Raw genomic sequence first — 21,237 nt, forward strand, 5'->3', positions numbered from 1 at the left:
TACTTCCCTGTTAATTAGCTAGGAGAACGATAGATTTCTCTTGCGATGTTTTCAGAAATGTTTCAAGCCAAGTTGGCAGCGCCACATTGCTTTGAATCGGAACGGTATATCTGAATCGGTTATGAAGATTTCGAAACGTTTATTTAAAATTTAAGCTATGAATAAAGTTTAAATGTGTTTATTTCCACGAATTTTTCATATTGTTTCTTAAAAAAATTCAAAATTTAGATACTTTGTAGTTATCTTTGCAAAACAAAAACTAAAAATTTGAATCTGAGATATGTTTTAATTTTATAAACTATCATTATTCTTACGAGCGTTGTCTAATTTTAAAAAATACTCTTGATATATACATTCTGAATATTTATTAAATATGAATAAATCTTATATGATTTAATATATGATAGTCTTTCAAGTCTTTAGAGTATTTAGGATAGGATCTAGGATTAGTTCCTTCTTCCACATCCATACTCTTGCGGAAGTTCATTGCCATCGTCAGAGCTGTTAACAGTAATAAAATCAGCAAATCGGGAAACCCACACGACAATGGCTAATTACTAGACGGAGCAGCTTCTTCAGAAACCGTGTACTCGACTAGATAACGACAGAAGTTGATAACACCAATGAATATATCGGCCAACAGCTTCCTGCGCTGGTTAGTTTCCACTCATAAGCAGCGCCATGCAGTCTTCTGCTTCGATTCCGTTGATATTTTGGAGTCTTCTCATCCTGGTCACCCACACATCTCCTACTGAAGCTGCAGCTCAGCGTGCTCCGGACAGCCGCATCGTCAACGGGCGCGATGCTGCCGAGGGCGAATTTCCATTCCAACTCTCGCTACGCCGCCAATCCGTTCACATCTGCGGCGCCTCAATCCTTTCAGGATCTTGGGCTATTACGGCCGCGCACTGCATCGATGGCCACGAACGGCAGCCGAACGAGTTCACCTTGCGGCAGGGAAGTGTATTCCGAGCATCCGGCGGAAGCGTCCAGCCTATAAAATCAATCCACAAGCATCCCTCGTATGATCGGGCGGATATGAATTTTGATGTGGCGCTCCTGCGCACCGCGGACAAAGCCCTTAGCTCCCCCCTGGGAAAAGTGGCGCCCATTCGGTTACCTGCGATTGGAGAAGCTATCGGAGAAAGCGTACCGGCAGTGGTCTCCGGCTGGGGTCACATGAGCACCACTAATCCCGTGCTATCGTCAATGCTTAAGAGCACCACGGTCCTAACGGTCAACCAGGAGCGGTGTCACAACGATCTTCGTAATCATGGAGGAGTTACAGATGCGTAAGCAAAAATATTTGAACTTTTCGAAAATTTAATTATCAGTTCCAGTTTCTATCTGTTCTGGAAAAACCGATTACGAGTCAATAACGCTTAATAATCAATTTTTTTTCAGCATGTTCTGTGCCGCCGCTAGAAACACGGATGCTTGTCAAGGTGAGAACCAAATTAGCTGATATCCGACTTCATTATTATTAATATTTTGGTTTTTTACCTTTTTTAAGGTGACAGTGGAGGTCCGATAACCTCTGGGGGAACTCTCATTGGGATTGTGTCCTGGGGAGTGGGCTGCGCTGATCCGTATTATCCAGGTGTCTACACTCGCCTAGCTCACCCGACTATTCGCCGTTGGATCCGGATGCTAGCTAAACTTTAAATTCTTTTATTGTAATTGAACATTGAACTGGTAATGGAATAAACATAAAAAATATAACCACGCTTAAAATATGTGTTGTATTTTTAACTTGGATTACCTATTTAAAATGGTTGTATCTAAAAATGAAAAGTTTTTTAAAAAGTATAGTCTTATTATCGAGTTACTTATTTGGTTCAAAGATAATTCAAAATTCAAATAAGCCGCCTTGATAGTGTGACCATGGGAAGAGGATGTCTATCTGGCAACGCTGTTAAAAGAATCAGAGAGAACAAAACAGAGAACGATTACCAAACGAAGAAGAGATGGAGAACCACGAAATTACAAGAAAATACTGATTGTCCACCCTCAACAGAAGGCGTCACCGAAAACCCCCAACGATTTAAAATTTGCAAGACGAACCCCCAGTGGCGTTTGATCCGGACAAAGGCGACAAAGGTGCAGGCGAGGAGTGACCAACGGCTGAAACAGGACCAGCAGCGGTGGCGGCACGCATTGTAATTGGGGTAATTGGGCCTAGTGGACGGGGCGTAAAAATAGACACTTAGCAGACACCATCGAGAAGGAAAAGTCTCGACCTACTCCGCCTTCACATCTGCCTCCACCCCATCCCCACGCAGCTCTGTGCTGAATGTCCTACTGGCGCTGCTTGTGGGTAGCCGTAAAGATGATTTACCAGCTGCTGTGCTGCACCGTGAGCCTGCTATTCTTCTGCTTTAACCTCCTATGGCTGCTCTGCAACTTGGCCATCCCGTGGTGCACTCTGACCCTGCTCCTTGTCTGCATCGCCTCCAAGTTTGTGAAGCTGCAACGAAGTCCCAACGAGAAGCGTCTTCTCAGCCTTCTGAGCTCGCCGGAGGACAGGCCGAACTACTGGCCCATCGCCAACCGGGCGGCCGGCTACGACGCCCCCGAGAACTCGAAAGCGGCTATCAAAAAGGTGACGTCATGTGCCGGTGGTTGTAAATCTAAAATCAATAACATCCCCTTAACCCACCCCTACCTATTTCTTTTCACAGTGCCTAACACGTGGGTATCGGAACGTGCTGCTGGATGCCTGCCTCACATCGTGTGGGGAAATCGTGGTGGCCAACCCCAAGCGGGTGAATGTCGGCCAACAGCCGCTGGCGGAACTGCAAAAGTTGGATATCACGGAGCACCATCCGATGGGGTGAGCACTCAACGCAAATCAGCCGGAAGTGGTATATAATTTTTGTACATTTCACCGCACACAGGTCCCAGTACGAGGCGGAGTCGGTGGCCACACTGGGTCAGCTCAACGAATTCTTGGAGGAGGAGGCTGCACAAGTTACAATTTTTCTGCGACTACACGACAACAGTGCCCGGACTGTTGATCAGCTGCACAAGTTCATGGTGGCTAATGAGAATTTTACACTACGCACCATAGTCATAAGTCGTTCCCCGCTGGCCATTTACCAGGTTAGTCAAATATATTCCAATATAATGAATGTTAAACTTCAATATCCTTTTTTTCAGCTTCGCAAGTTGCATCCCGAAATTATCTGTGGCTTGTGGCATGAAACCTACCTTTCCTTAGCCATCCTAAAATCCTCCACTCTGATTACCTCAATTTACGGCGCAATCTTTCGCAACATAATCGCCCCCGTGATCGGAATAAGCGTCGTATTTCTCAGCAAAGAGGAGTTTAACCTGTATGAGGTCTATATAATTTTAAAAGGAACCTCCTTTAAGCTATTCTCTCTTATTTTATAGACACATTGGCGATTTGTGGCGCAATGTCGGCGTTCGTCCGATCGTCTATATGGTGAACTCTCCCAATGAGAAGCGATACTTCCAGAAGACCATGAAGATCCAGTATCTTACGGATTCACTGCGTTCGGAACCGCACCTGCTGATGAAGGCTTAGAACTCAACGAACGAAACATACACACAAAAGGCGCCCAATCGCACAAACTGTTTGCATTTAGCCAGCAGCCAGCTTAGCCCATAAGAAAAATTCGTTTCTACCTACCTTTTTTATATATGTGTAGGACTGCGTTTTTGTAGAAGCTTTAGAAAGTATTACCCAAACAGAACCAGTACCAGTTCCAGTACCAGTGAGATTTAATGCTATGATTTGCGTATATTTATTTGATGTATTTTAAATGCTATATTTTTAGTTTATTTTTACGTTCCTTTTTTTGTTATATTTATTTTTTTTATGACTCTGATAATGATTTGATATTATTACTGTTCTGAATATTGGACTTATATACGATATGTGGCACCTGCCCTTTTGGACGTGCTATATACACTTTTTATGTATACTCTTACATAACCGCGCAGCTTTTATAGAATTCCCAATGTCATTAACTTGTCCAAGACCAGTCACAACCACAAATACTATTAGGTCTTTTGTCTTATGGAAGCTCTATACCAAAAAAAAACATGTAATTGTATGTACTTTGAAGATGACCCGAACGATACGATTGAAATAAAAATAGCTACGAAAATTATTGAAAAACCCAGTCTTTGATATTTCCAAGATTTCAGATTTGTTTTAAAGGTTTTCTTTATTTTGTTTTTGGGATCTGCGATAAGTTCTTGTATTAAAACTACGATTAATTATTATGGTACCGTACTTAGGCCTATTAAGGTGTTGTTTTTATTTACGTTCAAAGCGTGCCAATTACGTACGACTGATGCGAATCATAACAATAAAACTTACAATTATCCTGACTCGAAATTTAAAAAATCCAAAAATTTTTTACAAATGTGATTTAAATAATAACAAATGGATTAATAAAAAATATATGTAGGAATAAGCTAAAACGATGGAATCAAAACTCAAATAAATTACTTCCGGCGCGAGCGAGTGGCTCGTTTGGGTGCCGCCGCTTCGTTGCCGGCTGCCTCCGCAGGAGTTATGCTGGCCTCAAAGTGGACCTTCCGAGCTCGTCCACCGCGCGCTGCCGTCGAGGCTGGAGCTTCGGTTTCCGATTCCTGGGCAGGTGGTTGAGGTTCCTCCACAACAGCAGCTGCTTTGGCAGCTTTGGCACCGCCGCGGGCACGGCTTCGGGCGGCGGGCTTCTTCGCCGGCACTTCTGGTTCGGGGGTTGCCTCTTCCGCCGCTGCAACTGGCGTCTTGGCGCGGGACGCAACGCGGCTCTTTTTGGCGGGCGGATGATCCTCCGCCGGAGCCTCAACCGGAGCCTTGGCCTTGCGAGCTGGAGCGCGTGCGTTCTTTTTCGCTGGCTTTGCCTCCACCTCCGGTTCCAGAGGTTCGCCCACAGGAATCTCCTCCGCCTTGCGACGTCCACCACGAGCCTTTGGAGCTGTAACAGCTGGCGCCGGTTCGACAGCGGCTTGCGGCGCTGGTGCCTCCTGGGCCACCTTTTTCTCTTGCGGTTCCTCACCCGCTGCAGCCTTTCCCTTTCGTTTTTTCGGCGTATCCGGCCGTGGGGAGTTGCTCACAATCAACTCCAGGGCTTTAACAGTCGGTTGGCGAACCCGCCGGCTACGAGACGCGGAACGCTTGTCCTCATCCGGCGCTTCGGCGTAGTTCTTACGGGGCAGGTTGCGCCCCTCGCGGCGTTGCGAGGTCGTCGGCTCAGGAGGTGGCATTGTATTCACCGGTGTGGCAACTTCCTCAACAGGTGGCACAATCTTCTGGGGTGTCACCTGCGGCGCTTCAGCCACTGGAGCCTTGGTAACTGCGGGCTTTCGTGCTCGGCGATGCGAGGAGCTGCGCTTGTCCTCGTCGGAGGTCTCGTCATAGTTTTTGCGAGGCAGGTTGCGACCTTCACGGCGGCGCGGCGTCATCTCTTCTTCGGCAGCCTCACCACTCGATGCCGGATCCTGAGGAGTTTCAACCGAAGCGGATGTGACAATGACGGCATCCACGTTCTCGGTAGGTAGATCATGCAGGTTGATTTGCTTCTCCAGCTCGTCGTCGTGGGACGCATCTGCCTTTCGTGCACGTCTGGCAGGTGCCTTCTTTGCTGGGGTCAATTCGTCCACATTGGAGGAAGCCTTGCGAGCACGGCGAGCCGGCTTCTTTTCAACCACCTCGGGTGCTACCACTACCACTGAAGGAAGATCCACTTGTGGCGTCACCGGGACATCGTCTTTCACCTCCTCCACAGAAGCCTTGCGCGCGCGACGTTTTGGTTTCGATTCCATGGTCGAGTGGTCTTCGTCTTCGGTAGCTTTACGCCCGCGTCGACGCGAAACCGCAACCGGAGCCGCTTCAGGAGTCGCCTCCTTCTTGGCTGGAATCTCCACTGTTTCTGCTGTGGGTTTTCGACCACGTCGCCGCGTCTTAGGCTCTTCTTCCACTTCTGGAACCGGTACCAGCGGCTCTGGTTCAGTCTTTGGTGGTGTAGCACACTTCTCCCCAGCTTCGGAATGTACCAAGTCCTTCAAAGTTGACACATTCTCTGCCTCTACTGAGAGTTTGCGACCACGTCGCCGTGGTTTGTGTTCGGCTTCTTCCGCCAGCGGCTTCGGAGTCTCGTGAGCCGTCTCCGTTTTAGGTCCAGCCTTAATAAGATCCTCCTTGGTTGCCAGCTCCACTGTTTCGGCCGTCGCCTTACGACCACGTCGTCGGATCTTATGCTCCTCCTTTTCGGCCAATGGTTCGGGCGATTTTACCAAGTTGGATGGGATCTCTGCCGATTCTGCAGTTGGCTTTCGACCACGGCGTCGCGTCTTGGGTTCCTCCTTCTCCAGCAGGGGCGATGGCTCTGTTGCTTTGCCACTTTCGTCCTCCACCTTGGCCTCTGTCGAAGGCTTCTCTTCTGAAATTGGATCAAGTACCACCTGTTCGTCAATTTTCTGCGAAGGTTCCTTCTCTGGCAACTCGACCGTCTCCGCCGAGGCTTTGCGATGAATCCGGCGTGTCTTCTTTTCGGGTGAGTCGTCAGTGTCCGCTGGAGTTTTCGCCCTACGTTTGGGCTTCTCTACGTCTGCGTGGACGACGTTGTTTGACGGTTTGCGTCCGCGACGTTTTGGTTTTTCAGTAGGATCATGAGATTCAGGCGTCTCCGTTGCCTTCGACTCAGAAGATTCCTTCTCTGGAATAGAAGGTAGCTCCTGCTCCTTCTTGTGAGGTTCAGAGTCATGCGTTGCAACTTCCTTTGCAGGATCTTTTGAGGAACTGCTTGCCACGTCTGCCGAGGGCTTGCGACCACGTCGTTTTTTAGGCTCCTCGTGATCTCCTTTGTGCTCTGCACCAGCATCCTTCTTTGGCGCAACTTCCTCAGCATTAGTCTTCGGGGATTCTTCAGAATTTATCTTATCCTCCGAATGAATAACCTCCTCCGACTTGTCGCTGCTGTTGACCTTTTCATTATGAGTCGGAGCATGTTCCTCGCTTTGTTCGTTGGGTGCAGGAGATTCAAGGGCCTCCTCCACGATGGGTGGTAGATCTTCTGCCTCTTTGTGGTCTTGTGCCACCTCTTCGGCAACCTCGGATGACGGTGTACGCCCGCGTAGTTTCGGCTTACCTTTGGGGGATTTAGCAACGTGCTCTTGTTTGCTTTCCTCGACGTCCTTTGATGGCTTTCGGAGTCGCCGCTTGGAACTTTCCTCCGGCTTTTGGTCAGTTGCTTCTTCCACCACATCAGCTGATGGCTTTCGGCCACGTCTCTTCGTCCTGCCCAAGTCAATGGCTTCATTGGGTGGATCGGCATGGGCCGAACCCTTTCTAGTCGTTCGCTTAACAGCTTTTTCCTCCTTGGGGGTGTCTTCTTCGTCGATCGATGGCTTCGGAATGGGATGAGACACTGCTTCTGCTTGTGGAGTTGGCTCCTCTGTTGTTTCAATACTAGTCAAGTTTGTGGGGGCTTTTTCCTCCTTGGCAGGGATTTGGTTTCCTTCTTCTTTAGGCGAACCTTCAGATTCGTCATCTGAAATAATAGTCACATCGTTTGCTTCGGTGGCGTCTGTAGCTTCTTTGGAAGGTTCGGTGTCCAATGGCTTCACAGGCTGATCTACACCTGTGTCCATCTTTGATTGGTCATCCAAGCTCTGAGGTGGCTCTTCTTGAGCTTCTTCCATTACGGCGTCTAGGGCAGATTTGCTTTCTTGCGATTTCTTGTCATCTTCGGGGAGATCGTTAGAGGTCATTACTTTGGTGTCATCGGTGGTAGGTGGAATGTCCGCATCAGGGATGTTGGTTTCTGATTGTTTTGAAGACGATTTATCCTCATCAATTATGAGGGTTTCATCGGGCTTATCTACATCAACCGCGGATTTGCCAAACTCCTGTTCGCTGGAACTGGAATCTTCTATCTCAATTACGAGATTCGGCTCCTTTGTGGATGCTGGGGCTTCTTCCATTCCTTCAAGAAGATTCTCCGTTAACTTCAATGATTCTTGAGTTTCCTTGGCGGGGAGCGAATCATCTTCAATAAGAATTGAATCATTTTGATTTTCGTTTTCAGTTTGGAATGAATTTTCAGGAGATGCGTTAATGTCGTTAGAAGGCTTTGCCAGGTCCTCAACAACATCCGGAGCTTGAACTTCAGTTGTAGATTCATGGTCTGCGTCACTCGGAGATATTTCAGTCGGAATAGTAACCTCCTGCTGCTCCGTAACTTCTTCATCACGAACCTCAGGATTTTTTACGCTCTCAGAGTCATCGATGGAGGGTTGATCCCTGATAGACTCCGAAGGCACATCTTCTGGTTGGTTGCTCGGACAAGTTTCGGCCTCAAAGGTGATCTCTTGCTCTTCAGTTACTTCTTTAGCAGGAGTTGCTTCTGGCTCCTTGACCACATCATCCAGAACCTCGGTGTCTTCAGTGATAGAGGGTTGATCCTCCGACTCTATTGAAAGCACATCTTCTGGCTGGTTGGTTGGGTTGCTCGGGCGAGCTGCAATAGTGACCTCTTGCTCTTGAGTATCCTCTCCATCAATAGTTGTCTTTGGCTCCTTCTCCTTGTCTTCATCCGAAACCTCGGTGTCGTCCAACTTTGTAGAAGATGCGTCAAGTTCTTCTGGCTGCTTGGATTCCAATTCTTTGTCTGCGTCCTCCGGACAAGTATCGGTCTCAAAGGTAACTTCGTTCTCTTCAGCAACATCTTTTTCACAAACCTGAGTTGGTTTTGTGGTTTCAGAATCCACATTATTGAGGCTCTCTGAAGGTATGCCTGGTTGATCTGGAATCGACTCCGTTGAAGGTACATCTAGTTCTTCTGCCTGATTGGATTCCAATTCTTTGAGAGTGTTGCTCGAAGCAGTTTCGATCTCCGAAGTTTCTTCTTGCTTTTCAGAAACTTCTTTACCAGAAACCTGAATTGGCTTATCATTTAGGATCTCCAGGTCGTCGTCGATGTCAAAGCCGGGCTGATCCAGGGCTGTATCTTCTAGCTGATCGAGTTCCATATCCAACCTTCTCAGAGATTCGGTGTCTACAATAGCTTCATCAGTAACTGCTTTAAATTGAGTTGGTTTTGAGCTCTTCGGGCCAGCATCTTTTAAGATCTCTGGCTTAGCTGCAATATCGTTGCAAGGTTGAGAAATAATCTTCGTTGAAGGTGCATCAAGTTGTTCTGGTGGATTGATTTCTTTAACTTCTTCAGTAGCGTTTTCCAATGCGGTCTCTTTATTCAGCTCCTGATTTTGTTTAGTTGTAGAATCGTCAGCCAAACATACATCCTTAGCTTCTTCGATGGCATCTGCATCTTGAATGGTATCTTTTGAGGTGGATTCTTCGCTAATTGGAACTTCAATCTCTTCAGCCGAAATCACTTCTTCGGCAGGCGCACCATCAGAATCTTCTTCACCCAGTTGAATAACCTCATCCGTTTCTTCTTCAAGACTGGCGAACGCATCGAGCCTAGTGAGCTCAGCAATAGACAGATTATGAGGAGCGGTTTCTTCAACTAATGGCTCTTGAACTGATTCGGTTTCTAGGATGCTGTTCACTTGGACACTGTCGTTCTCGGGTGTTTCCCCAAGCATTGATTCTTCAAGACCCTTCTTGAGAACATCAGCAGACGTCTTTGCATCAGAGGTAGAGACATCGACTACGCCCTGAGTATCTGTCTCTGTATCTAAAATAGAGTCTTCGGCGTTGCCCAAAGTTTTGTCTGCTTGGCTAGAAGGTTCGGCTGCAGGAAGTACCTCGATATTAGAACTTGAAGCAACTTGGGAGGAAGCTGCCTTATTTGCACCTTCTGTTTTCTCATCAGATTCTTTGACATCACAAGTGGTTGTGTCCTTTGGTTTTTCGAGAAGGGGAGTTTCTTGAAGGGATCTGTCCAAAGATGGGATGGAAGTATCGTTGCCAGTAAACGAGGCAGCATTTGTAGATTCCAATACTTCAGACTTCTCATCAAAGTTGTCGACATCTTCAGAGGTTTCATCGGCTTGGTTTTGAGAAAGAGATTCCTCCATGAAACAAACATCACTATCGTTGTTAGAAGATAGTTCTACTTCGGCGGAGGTTATTTCAGAAGTTGTGTTGGATAGGGTTTCAGCAACTGAAGTGGTGGTTTCTTCTTGGACTCGGCTTTCTTCCTTAGATTGAATCTCAGTTTCAACATCTTCTGTTTTCTCATCAGATTTTTCGGCTTTACCGGTTTCTTCAGAGAGATCTTGATACGCAGGCTTATCCAAAGAAGGAATGTCAATCTTGGCAGCGCTGTTTTCTGATTCCACAGCCTCCTTGACAGACTTATCAGTTACTGAAGACTCCTCGAAGATATCATTATCCTCCACTGTTACGTCTGATGAGACAGCCTCAGCTTCGTTGTCTTTGGTCTGTTGAGCCTTGCCCTCACTTTCTGCAGGATTCGCCAATGTTAAGGGACTATCCTCATTGTCTTCTGGAGTGGCTTCTTTGTCCTCTGCCACTTCCTCCTTACCATCATTAATGGCTGCATCTGATAGAAATTCCTTGTCCATTGATGGGATCTCTTCGATGGTAATTGGAGCAGTTTCCTCGGCCTCTTTGTTTGTGTCTGAAGTAATGGCTTCTTCAGCTACGGATGCATCTTCGGCTGGTAATACGAAGGATACATCTTGGTTATCATCACGACTCTGTTCTGACACACTGGCGATAGAAACTTCCTCACTATTGTTATCAGAAACCGGTGGATCAGCTTTTTCAGGACCAGGAGATGAGTTAATCTCGGACGATACATCAGGAACTTCTTGAACTGCGACATCGTCTGTAGCTGACAACAGTTCAGAAATACTTTCTGTTGGTTCTACAGAAGGCTCAGATTCTACCTCAGGAGAGATATAGTTGGAAACATCTTCCGAGGTCTCATTGGAAAGAACATCTGTTGCTTTAGAAATATCAATTACCGAGTCCACGTTTCTCGATTGATTCACTGATCGGCACTCCGCTGTAGAATCCAGATAGTAGGTCTCATTTTCAAAGATTGATTTGGATTCTTCCGCCAATTCCGATGTCTCACCATCCAGAATAGTCAAATCAACCGAAGCAGACTCATTGGTACCTTTAGGTGGTGTCTCAGTGTCGCTTGAATCATCTAGCTCAATGACCAAGGACTTGTCGGTTTCAGCTGCACTCTCATCTGCCTCAATCAACGAGATCTCAATCTGAGACTCTTCTAGTTTCTCTGATGCTTTAGAGATGGATGCGCCAGCTGATGATACATCATCATTGCTTGGGGTATCCTTAGCAGGAACTTCTTGATTAACAGATTCCTCCAGGGTGTCCACAATCGACTCTCCTTTAACGGTTTCATCTAGTTTTTCTGCTGCCGATTTGTCCTTAGACTTCTTGGGCGTTCCGGAGCCCTCCTCATCATCATCGCTCATGACAAGAGGCTCCGTCAGACCTACGGTGGAGTCTGTATCGGACCGATCTTCGGAATGTTCTTCCGCCAGCTTGATAGGAACGTCCGCTTTGGTCTCCTCTACGGTTATGTCACAGGAATCCACACCTGACACTATCAAAGGTTCGGAGAACATTGAATCTGAAGTCTGGTCCAGAAGTTGAATGCCGCTCATCTCACCGTCCTCGGGTGATGCCGGTCTGTGCTCATTTTTAGCGCCAATGTGCTGGTCCGCCTGTAGGGCTCCTTTATAGGTTGTACTTGTCAGCGGATCCTTGAGGGCGCTCAAGGAAGTGGTGCTGCAGACACTCATCAGGGCCTCTGACGAAATGGAGTCGTTCTTTGTGGATTTCTCAAGTGGATCTGCAACAGTGCTGACGGTGGTAACATTGATCTCCACTTCGGTGTCGTTTGCGGTCTCATCCACATCGTCAAAGATCTTGTCCAGGTGCAGCGTTGCGTTTCCCATGCTCAAGTTGTACTCGGTAGTAGGAGCTACGGAATCGGTGCGAGACTTGAGGACTGCACTCGCTGGATCATTGGGCACCATTATGTTTCTGGCGCTGGGAGTCTTCAGAACTCTGTCTAGTAGTTTGCCACCATCTATAGTGACGTGAGCCGCAGAAACAGAGCTGCTCTTATGATGGGGTGTACTGCCTGCTGAGCTTTCCAGCATCTCTTCGATATTGTCCAAAATGGGAGAAGCAGGAACTTTCGGAGTCCGCATCATCTCTCGCAGCCCCTTGAACCGCGGCGTGCTGCAGCTCTTTGGTGTTTTCAGCAAGTCCCTGAGGCCGTGGTAGTCGACCTTGTCCACCTCGTCGCCCGGCAACTCGTTTCCGTAATCTTCGTCATCGGCAATAATAGATTTCTCCCCTGAAGAGAATTAGTGATCGGTTAGTGAACAAGTGACAAATGAATGGTAACCTTCTTAACCCACCGTGATCATGGGAAGTCTCCTCCACTATGACTCCCATGTCGCCAACAGACTCATCCACAGCTAGAGTCTTTTTCGGAGTGTTTAGTAAGCGCTTCGACTGTCGCGTTGGCGTTGACACATCCTCCGATACACGACGCTTACGACGAGGCGTAGTCGCATCATGTCTCTCTACGGCGGAGTAGGAGGCTCTGCGCTTTAGTTTTTTGGTGGTATCGGTCTCCGCTTTCTTGCTAGCCTCCATCGAGGCCCTGCGAGAGCTACGTCTTGGAGTGGTGACCGCAGCTCTCTGATCAACCGAGAGGCGTCGTGAGCTTCTACGGGTCACTGGAGTTTGTGGCTGGACACTCGAAGTTTCTTTGTGTTTAATTGGAGAAGCGGCTTCTTCTGAAAGATAAATTAAAACTTTCGTTAGTAATACTATTGTGTACCGATCACTGTCTATAACTTACCTTTGTCGTTTGGTTTAACCTCAGTCTGCACCTCCTCGCATATAATGTCCTCTACCACTTCAAAGGTCTTGTCGGCTTCTATTTAAAGAATCACTTAGTAAGTAACTAATGGACTTTTAGATTTATTTTAACTTACCATCGAGGCTCTTCTCGGGTATATCAACTTGAACCTCTTCACAGATGCTCTCTTCTATAATAGGAGCAGTTTCTGGATCCTCTTCGGGGTTTTCGACGTCACCGACACTTTGAACTTCCACAGCTTTTGATGACTGCGGCTCCAAATCGGGAATTACATCATTTGCATCTACTTGGCCAGCATCTACAGATACAGACGGCTTTGTATCTTCCTTTGGCTCTATTTCCTTCTCCTTTAACTCCAAATCAGTTGCAACACGGCCCGTTTTAGTCTCATCCGACTTTAAAGGAAGCGGCAGACTCTTATCCAGCGCTTTAACACTATCTTCGATCTGAAAACTGACCTCCCCAGTAACAAGAGCTGCCACCGTTTCGACCACCGATGTCGCTTTGCTCTTGTCTCCGTCCTGGCTTTCATCCAATATGGTGAAAGTGCGGCTTAGTTCCGACGTCGATTCGTCGTTCTGTTCGGGAGTTGAACACTTCTCAGACACGTTGAAAGTTAGGCGGTTAACCGGCGACTCTGGCTTCGGTGAGGCCGGCTTAGGAGAGCCGCTTTTCGGCGAGTTAAGTGACCGGCATGCCTTGGCCACCAGCCTGTTGCTCTTATCCACGCCTGGACTGCGTTTAGACAGGGCGAGACTCTTCCGAAGCTGGGACAGTTTGTTTTCGCGAGGAGTGCCCAAATTCTGAGGCAGTTTTTTACGCGGCGATGTCTTCGGTGGTTTGTTCCTGTCCTCATTACTGCCGGGTCGGTGCACGGGCGTCTGTCGGTGCGGGTGGAATGGCAGGCGGCGCGGCGTGGTTAGGCATTGGCGACGCGCCTCTAGCAGAGATGTGCGCTTGTGAGTGGGAGTGGCTGTGGGGGAGCCTTTCGCTTCAGCACAATTGGAAGCGATCTGCTTCTTTGTACTTGTAAGCAGGGCCCGCTTCATCAAGGATTGGGGTGTGCGCTTTGGTGTGGCAGGGGCGCCAACTAGCCGGCGGGGAGTCTGGTTCTGCTGCTTTAGTTGGGATACTGCAGGCGATTGTGATGTGGCTGAGTTGGTTATATCGATGACCATCGGCGAGCCATCGGAGGATTCGTCAGTGCTGTCTACGCTGATCGGTGTTGGCAGCTGTTTGGCGTTGATGGTGGACCGCAGCTTGGAGGGAGTGGTCAAGTCAATCAAAAACATGGACGACTCGCGCTTGCCCTTCTTTGAGGTGGAGGGAGTACTGAAGTCCATCAGATCGCGGCTGCAGCTGTCGTCGTTCGGCTCCGAGAGTACTCCTTTCGGTGTACTGTAAACGCTCTTCGGCGTTGATACGTTCGCAATGGTCGGAACCGCTGGCTTACGCACGCATGTGAATGACTTTTCAATCTTAACTCCCGTCTCACGAGGCGAGAAAGATGTGATGACCACGTCGGAGCGGGCACAGAGCATCAGCAGCTTCTGGTGACTTGCCGGCGTCGAGGTGGTGTTTTCCTTATTCTGTGTAGCTTCTACCAGATCCACCTTGGGCGTTTCGCAGGTCATGAGATCCAAGCTGGGTGGCGCCGTCAAATTCAGGTCATTTTCCGCTTCAGCAAGGGACTCGTCTTGGTCGCGCGACTCTATGGACGTGTTGCCCTCGTCGTCCGAGTTTATGCTGTAGTGGAAGCTGTAAAGAATTCAGAGAAATATATTATATGTGACAAGGAAATCGAATCGTCGACACATGCTCGAAATATGCCCCTACAGGGATTCATTCTTATCGCCTTTTTTTTTTGTGTGTGCTCAAGAAATTTTAGGGGTTGGCGGCTACCTGGGCCGGCATCTGCCTGCTGTGTGACTTACTTGTGTACGGTGAGGCGCTTGTCGATCTGCGCTCGGTGGGACTGAAAGAGGGAAAAAAAAAACAAATCTTACCAAACTGTACCTTCTTGGAGTTGGGTAGTTGGGTACTCACCTTGAGCGATGGGCAGGAATTGGAGCCCTGCTCGGCAGGCGACAAGCGCTCTGGAGTGCTGGGTACATCCTCAGCATCGTCACTTTTTGGGAATTCCCATGTATAGTCCTGATCAAAGATTTTGATTCGACCGCCGTGCAGTAGAGGTCGCTTCTTGCCCTGCAAGATGGCCTTGTCATCCAAATGGATGGTCTCACTTATAGACTTATTGTACAGGTACACCTATGTAGATGATACCAACATGATTCAGCAAAAATTCAAGGACATGCTTGCAGGATGACTTAAGTTTTAAAATTTTACTTAGTACAACTTACCCTGCCGAATGCATCTCGCATTATTTCGCAGATCAGTCGCTCCCCTTGCTCGCCACCGAGGAGCAAGTCGCAGGAAAGGTAGGCGCCCACTTGGAAGGAGCGACCCTTCGCCGGCACCACCACAGTAGCCCCTTCCTTGTCCACATAGTGCAGCCGGGCACCATCGAGGGACATTTTTCAGGCCAATATGAGCAGCTGTGGCTTGGGTTTGGGGAAGCCAAGGAGCGACGCGAAAACGAAGATGCCGCAAACGGTTGCAGCAAGCCTACCTCTTCCTTGTGTCGAATAAAAATCACTTAACGAATAGCGGATCACTCTTTTTAATGGTTCACGTTTTACAGAGCTTTTTCCAGCATCTTTTTGTTTTTAGTTATTAAAGTCGTCTTGTAGTAGCAGAAATTTCGAGCCGTAGTGTAGGAATTTTTTTTTGCAATGGACGCGCAAGTCTGGCATGCCAACTTCCACTAACCGCCACAAGGCGTTACATTCAAATTCTAGGAGCGGGTACTGCCCACTCGCTACGCTTTAGGTTTTCCGACCTACCCCTGCAAATATGCATTTGTGTAATTTTTTATAAAAATCGAAAACTATTTTATGAAATTACTAATTAAAACATATTTAGAACTACAAAAGACTATATTATGTTTTAATATCCTCATTTCAGGGTCTAATTATCAGATTTTAATATGTCAGAGGTTAAGTTTCTATAGGGGTCAAGTCATGTGTGTTGCCACTTGTTTTTGTTTAGTACCACTTTTGCCCAAACACAGCGCTCTATACGTTTTCCGATCATCTGTCGATATAGTCCCACCTCTAGCCGGAATAAAACAAAATTCGCAACAAAGACCGATTTTATTGAAAACACCTGCAATGGACGCCGACACAGCACAGAAGACATGGGAGCTGGAGAACAACATTCAGACGCTGCCCAGCTGCGACGAAATATTCCGCTACGATGCGGAGCAGCAGCGTCAAATCATCGATGCCAAGCCCTGGGAGAAGGACCCGCACTTCTTTAAGGACATAAAAATTTCGGCATTGGCGCTGCTCAAGATGGTCATGCATGCTCGCTCGGGCGGCACCCTGGAGGTGATGGGGCTTATGCTGGGCAAGGTGGAGGACAACACTATGGTAAGTGGTCGGAGGTGGATAGATATATAAAGGCTCTCATTTTACTTGTCCTGTAGATTGTCATGGACGCATTCGCGCTTCCGGTGGAGGGCACTGAGACGCGTGTAAATGCTCAGGCTCAGGCATATGAGTACATGACTGCCTACATGGAGGCAGCAAAGGAAGTGGGTCGCATGGAGCACGCAGTGGGCTGGTATCATAGTCACCCCGGCTACGGATGCTGGCTGTCTGGAATCGATGTTTCGACTCAAATGCTAAACCAAACATACCAGGAGCCATTTGTGGCCATCGTTGTGGATCCGGTCAGAACCGTTTCGGCCGGCAAAGTGTGCCTGGGCGCATTCCGCACATATCCGAAGGGCTACAAGCCACCCAATGAAGAGCCATCTGAGTACCAGACCATCCCGCTCAATAAGATTGAAGACTTCGGGGTGCACTGCAAGCAGTACTACCCCCTGGAGATCAGTTACTTCAAGTCGGCCCTAGACCGTAAGCTGCTTGACTCGCTGTGGAACAAATACTGGGTAAACACACTGGGCAGTTCGGGCCTTCTTACCAACACGGAGTACACTACCGGCCAAATCATGGACCTCTCCGAGAAACTGGAGCAGAGTGAGAACTTTTTAGGTCGCGGTACTTGACGAGTCAAACAAAAATTCGTGCGTATAATTACTCGTTTTTAAATCCACAGGTACCGACGTCAACGAGAAGCGCTCGGAGGATAAGCTTTCCAAGGCCACGCGCGATTGCAGCCGCTCTACCATTGAACTGATACACGGCCTTATGGCTCAGATCGTCAAGGATAAGCTTTTCAACAAGGTCGGCCTTGGCAAATAGGCCAAACTTTGGATTTTTATAATTATATGTAATGTAACATGTATGTAGTGGCAGCAGAATGGATTTTCTATATGAAAAGCGATTTAAATGTCGTTTCCTTGGGGAAACATATTAAATAAGTCAGGGCTATCTAAATGAACATAAAGAAGCCTATCAGGCGAAACAAAAATAATCCTAAAATGGTTTTAATGTAGTCTTCAAGAGCCATCAGACCCATTTCCTAGCAACAAGCTAGAATGGATAAATTTCCAATGTTCCAGGACTGGCGACGCTTGTTGAAATAAAATATTATACCTCGTATCAGAGGCTCCCGCCTCATCAATCAAATGGTTTCATCGTTACGATTTATATCGTTTGGCGTATTTTACAACTTTTATTCCTCGATTGCGTGTCGGCCGAATGGCCGGTAAAGTCTGCAGTCTACTGTCTCCGACAGCAGGATCCACAAGTGAGATGTCAACGGCCTCCCTGCACGTGGCCCAATCAACTTGGTTGGCCGGGGTGTAGGTGGGGGGCAGGGCACTAATTAAATACGTTGTCTCGTTTACAACAGGAAGAGGGTGCCTGCAATGCAAATATAAGTCCCTGCTTAACTGTTATCGTCACTCCTGCGAAGCAGGCCCATTAAAATTTCAGCATTCGTGAGGTCGCGAAGGGGTGTGGGGTTTATGTGTGTTCCATGGCTTATCCTGTGGCATTTTTAAATCCTCTTAAAAGTTAATGCAAATTGTATGCGAAATCCACACCAAAGAATCCCACATCAAACGGCAAAAGGGACAATCTCAAGGACAAGCTCCAAGTGGGGCAGTGGTATTTTCCTTTATAGAGATTTAGGTGACAAACTCTATCCTATTGTGCTATTGTGTGTCCTTTAGAGTGCGTGTGAGCTATTGGGGGGAAAGCAATAAAATAGAAAAATACTTCATTTTTTGATACTTTATCGAAAAGTAACCGTCAATTGGCATCAACAAGGAGCAATGACATGAAATGTAACACCGCTAGAGGGTCTGCCGCAGGCATGGGGGTGGGGATCTGCTTAGCGTTCCTGGAAGGGGTTTCGAGGGGATGTACGCCGGTGCCGGTGAGTATAAAAGACCCGGCTACGAACGGCAGGCGTTTCAGTCGCACACGGAGTGCGAGCTTACAAGTACCGGACCCAGGATCCACACAGTCCACACGTATTAGAAAAAATCATGGCATCCGTAGCGAAAGTCAGCAAACAGTGAGCCCTGAAAAGCAAAGTCAAAGGACCTTCCCAAGGATTTCTCATATGTGTTAGTGCTTGTGTACATTCCTGTGGGACTTTCTTGCCAGAGTGTCCTCATAAATTGAATTTGTCTGGAAGTATAAATAAATAACACGGAGATTGCCGCAGGAGTGAGTTCAACCTCAAATAATCAACCATGTATGGAATGTTGTACGAGAGTGTCCAGCACTATGTGCAGGAGGAGTACGGTGTGGAGATATGGAAGAAGGTGTGCCACATTATCGACTGCAAGCACAACAGCTTCAAGACCCACCAGATCTACCCGGACAAGCTCATGCCGGACATTGCCGCTGCTCTGTCCGCCTGCACCGGCGAGTCCTTCGACTTCTGCATGAATTTCTTCGGAAAGTGCTTCGTCCGGTTCTTCAGTAACTTTGGGTATGACAAGATGATCCGGTCCACTGGACGATACTTCTGTGACTTTCTCCAATCTATCGACAACATCCATCTGATAATGCGCTTCACGTACCCCAAGATGAAGTCGCCCAGCATGCAGCTGACCAACATGGACGACAATGGAGCTGTTATTCTGTACAGGAGCAGTCGCACGGGCATGTCCAAGTACCTCATCGGCCAGATGACGGAGGTGGCCAGGGAGTTTTATGGTTTGGAGATTAAGGCCTATGTGATTGAGAGCCAGAACGACATCAGTGGTGGCACGGCCGGTCCCATTAGGCTCACGGAGGGCCCGTTGACGGTGATTGTCAAGTACCGGCTGGACTTTGACAACCGGGAGTACATGGCCAAGCGGGTCAACACAGAGGCCCATCCATCCCAGCTGAAGATGCCGACGGTGAACCTGAACGTGTTCTTGGACCTGTTTCCCTTTACTTTCGTCCTCAATCATGACATGAAGATCACGCACGCCGGTGAGAAAATCGTGGAGACGTGGATTATGCACAACCCGGGGGCGAACCCCAAAGGCTTCATAGGAAGTCATGTCATGGACCGATTCCACTGCCGCCGTCCCAAGGACACTGCCATCGACTGGGAGACCCTCATCCAGATGCGGGCAGTGCTCTTCGAGTTCGAACTGATTCGAACTGGCCATAACAGAGCCGCCTATGATGCCGTTCTCAACATGGATTTCGAGAACTACGACGAAATGGATCTGAACGAGGCCCAGACCATGGCTCTGGCCAAAGCCAAGGAGTTCAATGAAGGGCAATCGGCCGACACCGATCTAGCAGCTGGAGAGGATGAGATTGACCCGGCCACTGGTGAACGTCGTTCCTCACAGGGACTGCGGTCCATTCTGCTGAAGGGTCAGATGTTCTACATCAAGGACGTGGACTCGCTGATCTTCCTCTGCAGTCCGTTGATCGAGAATCTGGACGAGCTGCATGGGATTGGACTGTACCTCAACGATCTCAATCCACACGGTCTCAGTAGGGAGCTGGTCATGGCAGGATGGCAGCACTGCTCCAAGCTGGAGATTATGTTCGAGAAGGAGGAGCAGCGCTCGGACGAGTTGGAGAAGTCACTGGAACTGGCAGACTCCTGGAAACGGCAGGGAGACGAGCTGCTCTACTCGATGATTCCGCGTCCTATTGCAGAGCGGATGCGGCACAGCCAGGAGCAGGTGTGTCAGAGCTTCGAGGAGGTGTCCGTCATCTTTCTCGAAGTTCTGAACGTGTACGATGGTGGTCTGAACAGCATTCAGGGCGCCATGGAGGCGGTCAACACTCTCAACAAGGTTTTCTCCGCCCTCGACGAGGAGATCATCTCTCCGTTCGTCTACAAAGTGGAGACTGTCGGAATGGTCTACATGGCGGTGTCGGGAGCTCCTGATGTGAATCCTCTGCACGCAGAGCACGCCTGCGATCTGGCATTGCGTGTGATGAACAAGTTTAAGAAGCGGGAGATGGGTGAGGTGGCCATTCGGGTGGGAATCAACTCGGGACCAGTGGTGGCCGGAGTGGTAGGACAGAAGGTGCCACGATACTGCCTCTTTGGCGACACTGTCAACACTGCTTCGCGGATGGAGAGCAGCAGCGATCCCTGGAAGATTCAGCTCTCCAAGTACACGGCCGAAAAGGTCCGCCTGGTGGGCTACAAGGTGGAGTCGCGCGGCACCGTCAAGGTTAAGGGCAAGGGCGAAATGGAGACATACTGGCTGCTGGAGGGACCGGAGGGTTAACCGACTATTTTAAATGAATTTCCATGTTAAGCACCTGCACCAATAACTTAAACGACACCTAAAGCTTTTGTAATCAATTTCAAAGAATAAAAGATACTTAATAACACCATAAACCTAAGTGTTGTTGATGGAATAAATGGGAAAACTAAATGTCGTCTTCATCTTAATGACTCTAGTCTAGACAAGGGTTTCTCGCCATACAACATTCTTCTATTCTTTGCCAAAAATACATTTTTAATAATTTTTATGGGTAGTTTGCGTGTCATAACTACACTATATCCTAAGCCTTATGTAGAGCCTCCCCTCCGGCTTCGAGTCCTGTACCCAAAAGAAATTAAATTAATCCACTGAGCGTGCTGGGAGTAGAAGGAGCTCAAGTGTCTCAACGTTTATCAATTAATTTTTGTTCATTTTCGAAAATTAACACACTGGAAGTTACCAAATGAGCTAACCATCTATGTACCTTCAGCCGGCAATATTTGTTCAGCCGGATTGTAGTCCATCAAGTTAACAAAATGCTTGCAAATAAAAGAAATAATTCAAAAGATTAATTATTCAAAAATTATATATTTTTCTCGGTGCAGTCACTTAATCGCACGCCAACACTAATTAAGTTTTTCCTGCGGGAAACGAAAGACAACACTTGATGTCCTC

The 21,237-nt window shown here is 48.0% G+C and overlaps 5 protein-coding genes across 7 annotated transcripts; 4 read left to right on the plus strand and 1 right to left on the minus strand.

Moving 5' to 3' along the window:
- Positions 1-5: 5 nt before the first annotated feature.
- On the plus strand, positions 6-1,721 carry LOC108129507 (trypsin-4). Its single transcript, XM_017247499.3, has 3 exons — positions 6-1,292; positions 1,405-1,445; positions 1,514-1,721. The coding sequence occupies exons 1-3, from the start codon at positions 682-684 to the stop codon at positions 1,663-1,665; spliced, it is 804 nt and encodes a 267-aa protein (XP_017102988.2). The 5' UTR covers positions 6-681; the 3' UTR covers positions 1,666-1,721.
- A 221-nt stretch (positions 1,722-1,942) lies between these two features.
- LOC108129503 (glycerophosphodiester phosphodiesterase 1) lies at positions 1,943-4,147 on the plus strand. The gene is made up of 5 exons (XM_017247495.3): positions 1,943-2,602; positions 2,682-2,833; positions 2,898-3,102; positions 3,160-3,335; positions 3,397-4,147. The coding sequence occupies exons 1-5, from the start codon at positions 2,294-2,296 to the stop codon at positions 3,548-3,550; spliced, it is 996 nt and encodes a 331-aa protein (XP_017102984.2). The 5' UTR covers positions 1,943-2,293; the 3' UTR covers positions 3,551-4,147.
- Positions 4,148-4,258: 111 nt separating this feature from the next.
- Positions 4,259-15,674, minus strand: LOC108129499 (fap1 adhesin). Of its 2 annotated transcripts, none has more exons than XM_070281884.1 (7): positions 15,209-15,674; positions 14,895-15,116; positions 14,783-14,823; positions 12,964-14,606; positions 12,828-12,905; positions 12,379-12,759; positions 4,259-12,314 (listed from the first exon to the last, which is right to left on the minus strand). In XM_070281884.1, the coding sequence occupies exons 1-7, from the start codon at positions 15,380-15,382 to the stop codon at positions 4,480-4,482; spliced, it is 10,374 nt and encodes a 3,457-aa protein (XP_070137985.1). In that variant the 5' UTR covers positions 15,383-15,674; the 3' UTR covers positions 4,259-4,479. The 2 variants fall into 2 exon arrangements, with proteins under 2 accessions (XP_070137985.1, XP_017102976.2); XM_017247487.3 differs by having other exon boundaries at positions 12,379-12,762; positions 15,209-15,673.
- Positions 15,675-15,971: 297 nt separating this feature from the next.
- Positions 15,972-17,348, plus strand: CSN5 (COP9 signalosome subunit 5). Of its 2 annotated transcripts, none has more exons than XM_070281885.1 (3): positions 15,972-16,339; positions 16,396-16,966; positions 17,031-17,348. In XM_070281885.1, the coding sequence occupies exons 1-3, from the start codon at positions 16,079-16,081 to the stop codon at positions 17,174-17,176; spliced, it is 978 nt and encodes a 325-aa protein (XP_070137986.1). In that variant the 5' UTR covers positions 15,972-16,078; the 3' UTR covers positions 17,177-17,348. The 2 variants fall into 2 exon arrangements, with proteins under 2 accessions (XP_070137986.1, XP_017102985.1); XM_017247496.3 differs by having other exon boundaries at positions 15,975-16,339; positions 16,396-16,972.
- A 1,099-nt stretch (positions 17,349-18,447) lies between these two features.
- Positions 18,448-20,628, plus strand: Gyc89Da (Guanylyl cyclase at 89Da). Its single transcript, XM_017247290.3, has one exon. The coding sequence runs from the start codon at positions 18,580-18,582 to the stop codon at positions 20,581-20,583; it is 2,004 nt and encodes a 667-aa protein (XP_017102779.1). The 5' UTR covers positions 18,448-18,579; the 3' UTR covers positions 20,584-20,628.
- The last annotated feature ends 609 nt before the right edge of the window (positions 20,629-21,237 follow it).

The sequence above is a fragment of the Drosophila bipectinata genome, chromosome 3R (genome assembly GCF_030179905.1).
Source record: "Drosophila bipectinata strain 14024-0381.07 chromosome 3R, DbipHiC1v2, whole genome shotgun sequence".
Classification (NCBI taxonomy): Eukaryota; Metazoa; Arthropoda; class Insecta; order Diptera; family Drosophilidae; genus Drosophila; species Drosophila bipectinata.

Bases quoted from the DNA above. Each gene is read 5' to 3' on its own strand.
- LOC108129503 (XM_017247495.3), top strand. From the start codon at position 2,294: ATGTCCTACTGGCGCTGCTTGTGGGTAGCCGTAAAGATGATTTACCAG. The intron at 3,103-3,159 runs GTTAGTCAAATA...CCTTTTTTTCAG, and splicing joins CCCCGCTGGCCATTTACCAG to CTTCGCAAGTTGCATCCCGA. The intron at 3,336-3,396 runs GTATGAGGTCTA...CTTATTTTATAG, and splicing joins AGCAAAGAGGAGTTTAACCT to ACACATTGGCGATTTGTGGC.
- CSN5 (XM_017247496.3), top strand. From the start codon at position 16,079: ATGGACGCCGACACAGCACAGAAGACATGGGAGCTGGAGAACAACATT. The intron at 16,340-16,395 runs GTAAGTGGTCGG...CTTGTCCTGTAG, and splicing joins AGGTGGAGGACAACACTATG to ATTGTCATGGACGCATTCGC. The intron at 16,973-17,030 runs GTACTTGACGAG...TTAAATCCACAG, and splicing joins TGAGAACTTTTTAGGTCGCG to GTACCGACGTCAACGAGAAG.
- LOC108129507 (XM_017247499.3), top strand. From the start codon at position 682: ATGCAGTCTTCTGCTTCGATTCCGTTGATATTTTGGAGTCTTCTCATC. The intron at 1,293-1,404 runs GTAAGCAAAAAT...ATTTTTTTTCAG, and splicing joins CATGGAGGAGTTACAGATGC to CATGTTCTGTGCCGCCGCTA. The intron at 1,446-1,513 runs GTGAGAACCAAA...ACCTTTTTTAAG, and splicing joins AAACACGGATGCTTGTCAAG to GTGACAGTGGAGGTCCGATA.
- LOC108129499 (XM_017247487.3), bottom strand. From the start codon at position 15,382: ATGTCCCTCGATGGTGCCCGGCTGCACTATGTGGACAAGGAAGGGGCT. The intron at 15,117-15,208 runs GTAAGTTGTACT...TCATCTACATAG, and splicing joins TGCGAGATGCATTCGGCAGG to GTGTACCTGTACAATAAGTC. The intron at 12,763-12,827 runs GTAAGTTATAGA...TTTATCTTTCAG, and splicing joins GGTTAAACCAAACGACAAAG to AAGAAGCCGCTTCTCCAATT.
- Gyc89Da (XM_017247290.3), top strand. From the start codon at position 18,580: ATGTATGGAATGTTGTACGAGAGTGTCCAGCACTATGTGCAGGAGGAG.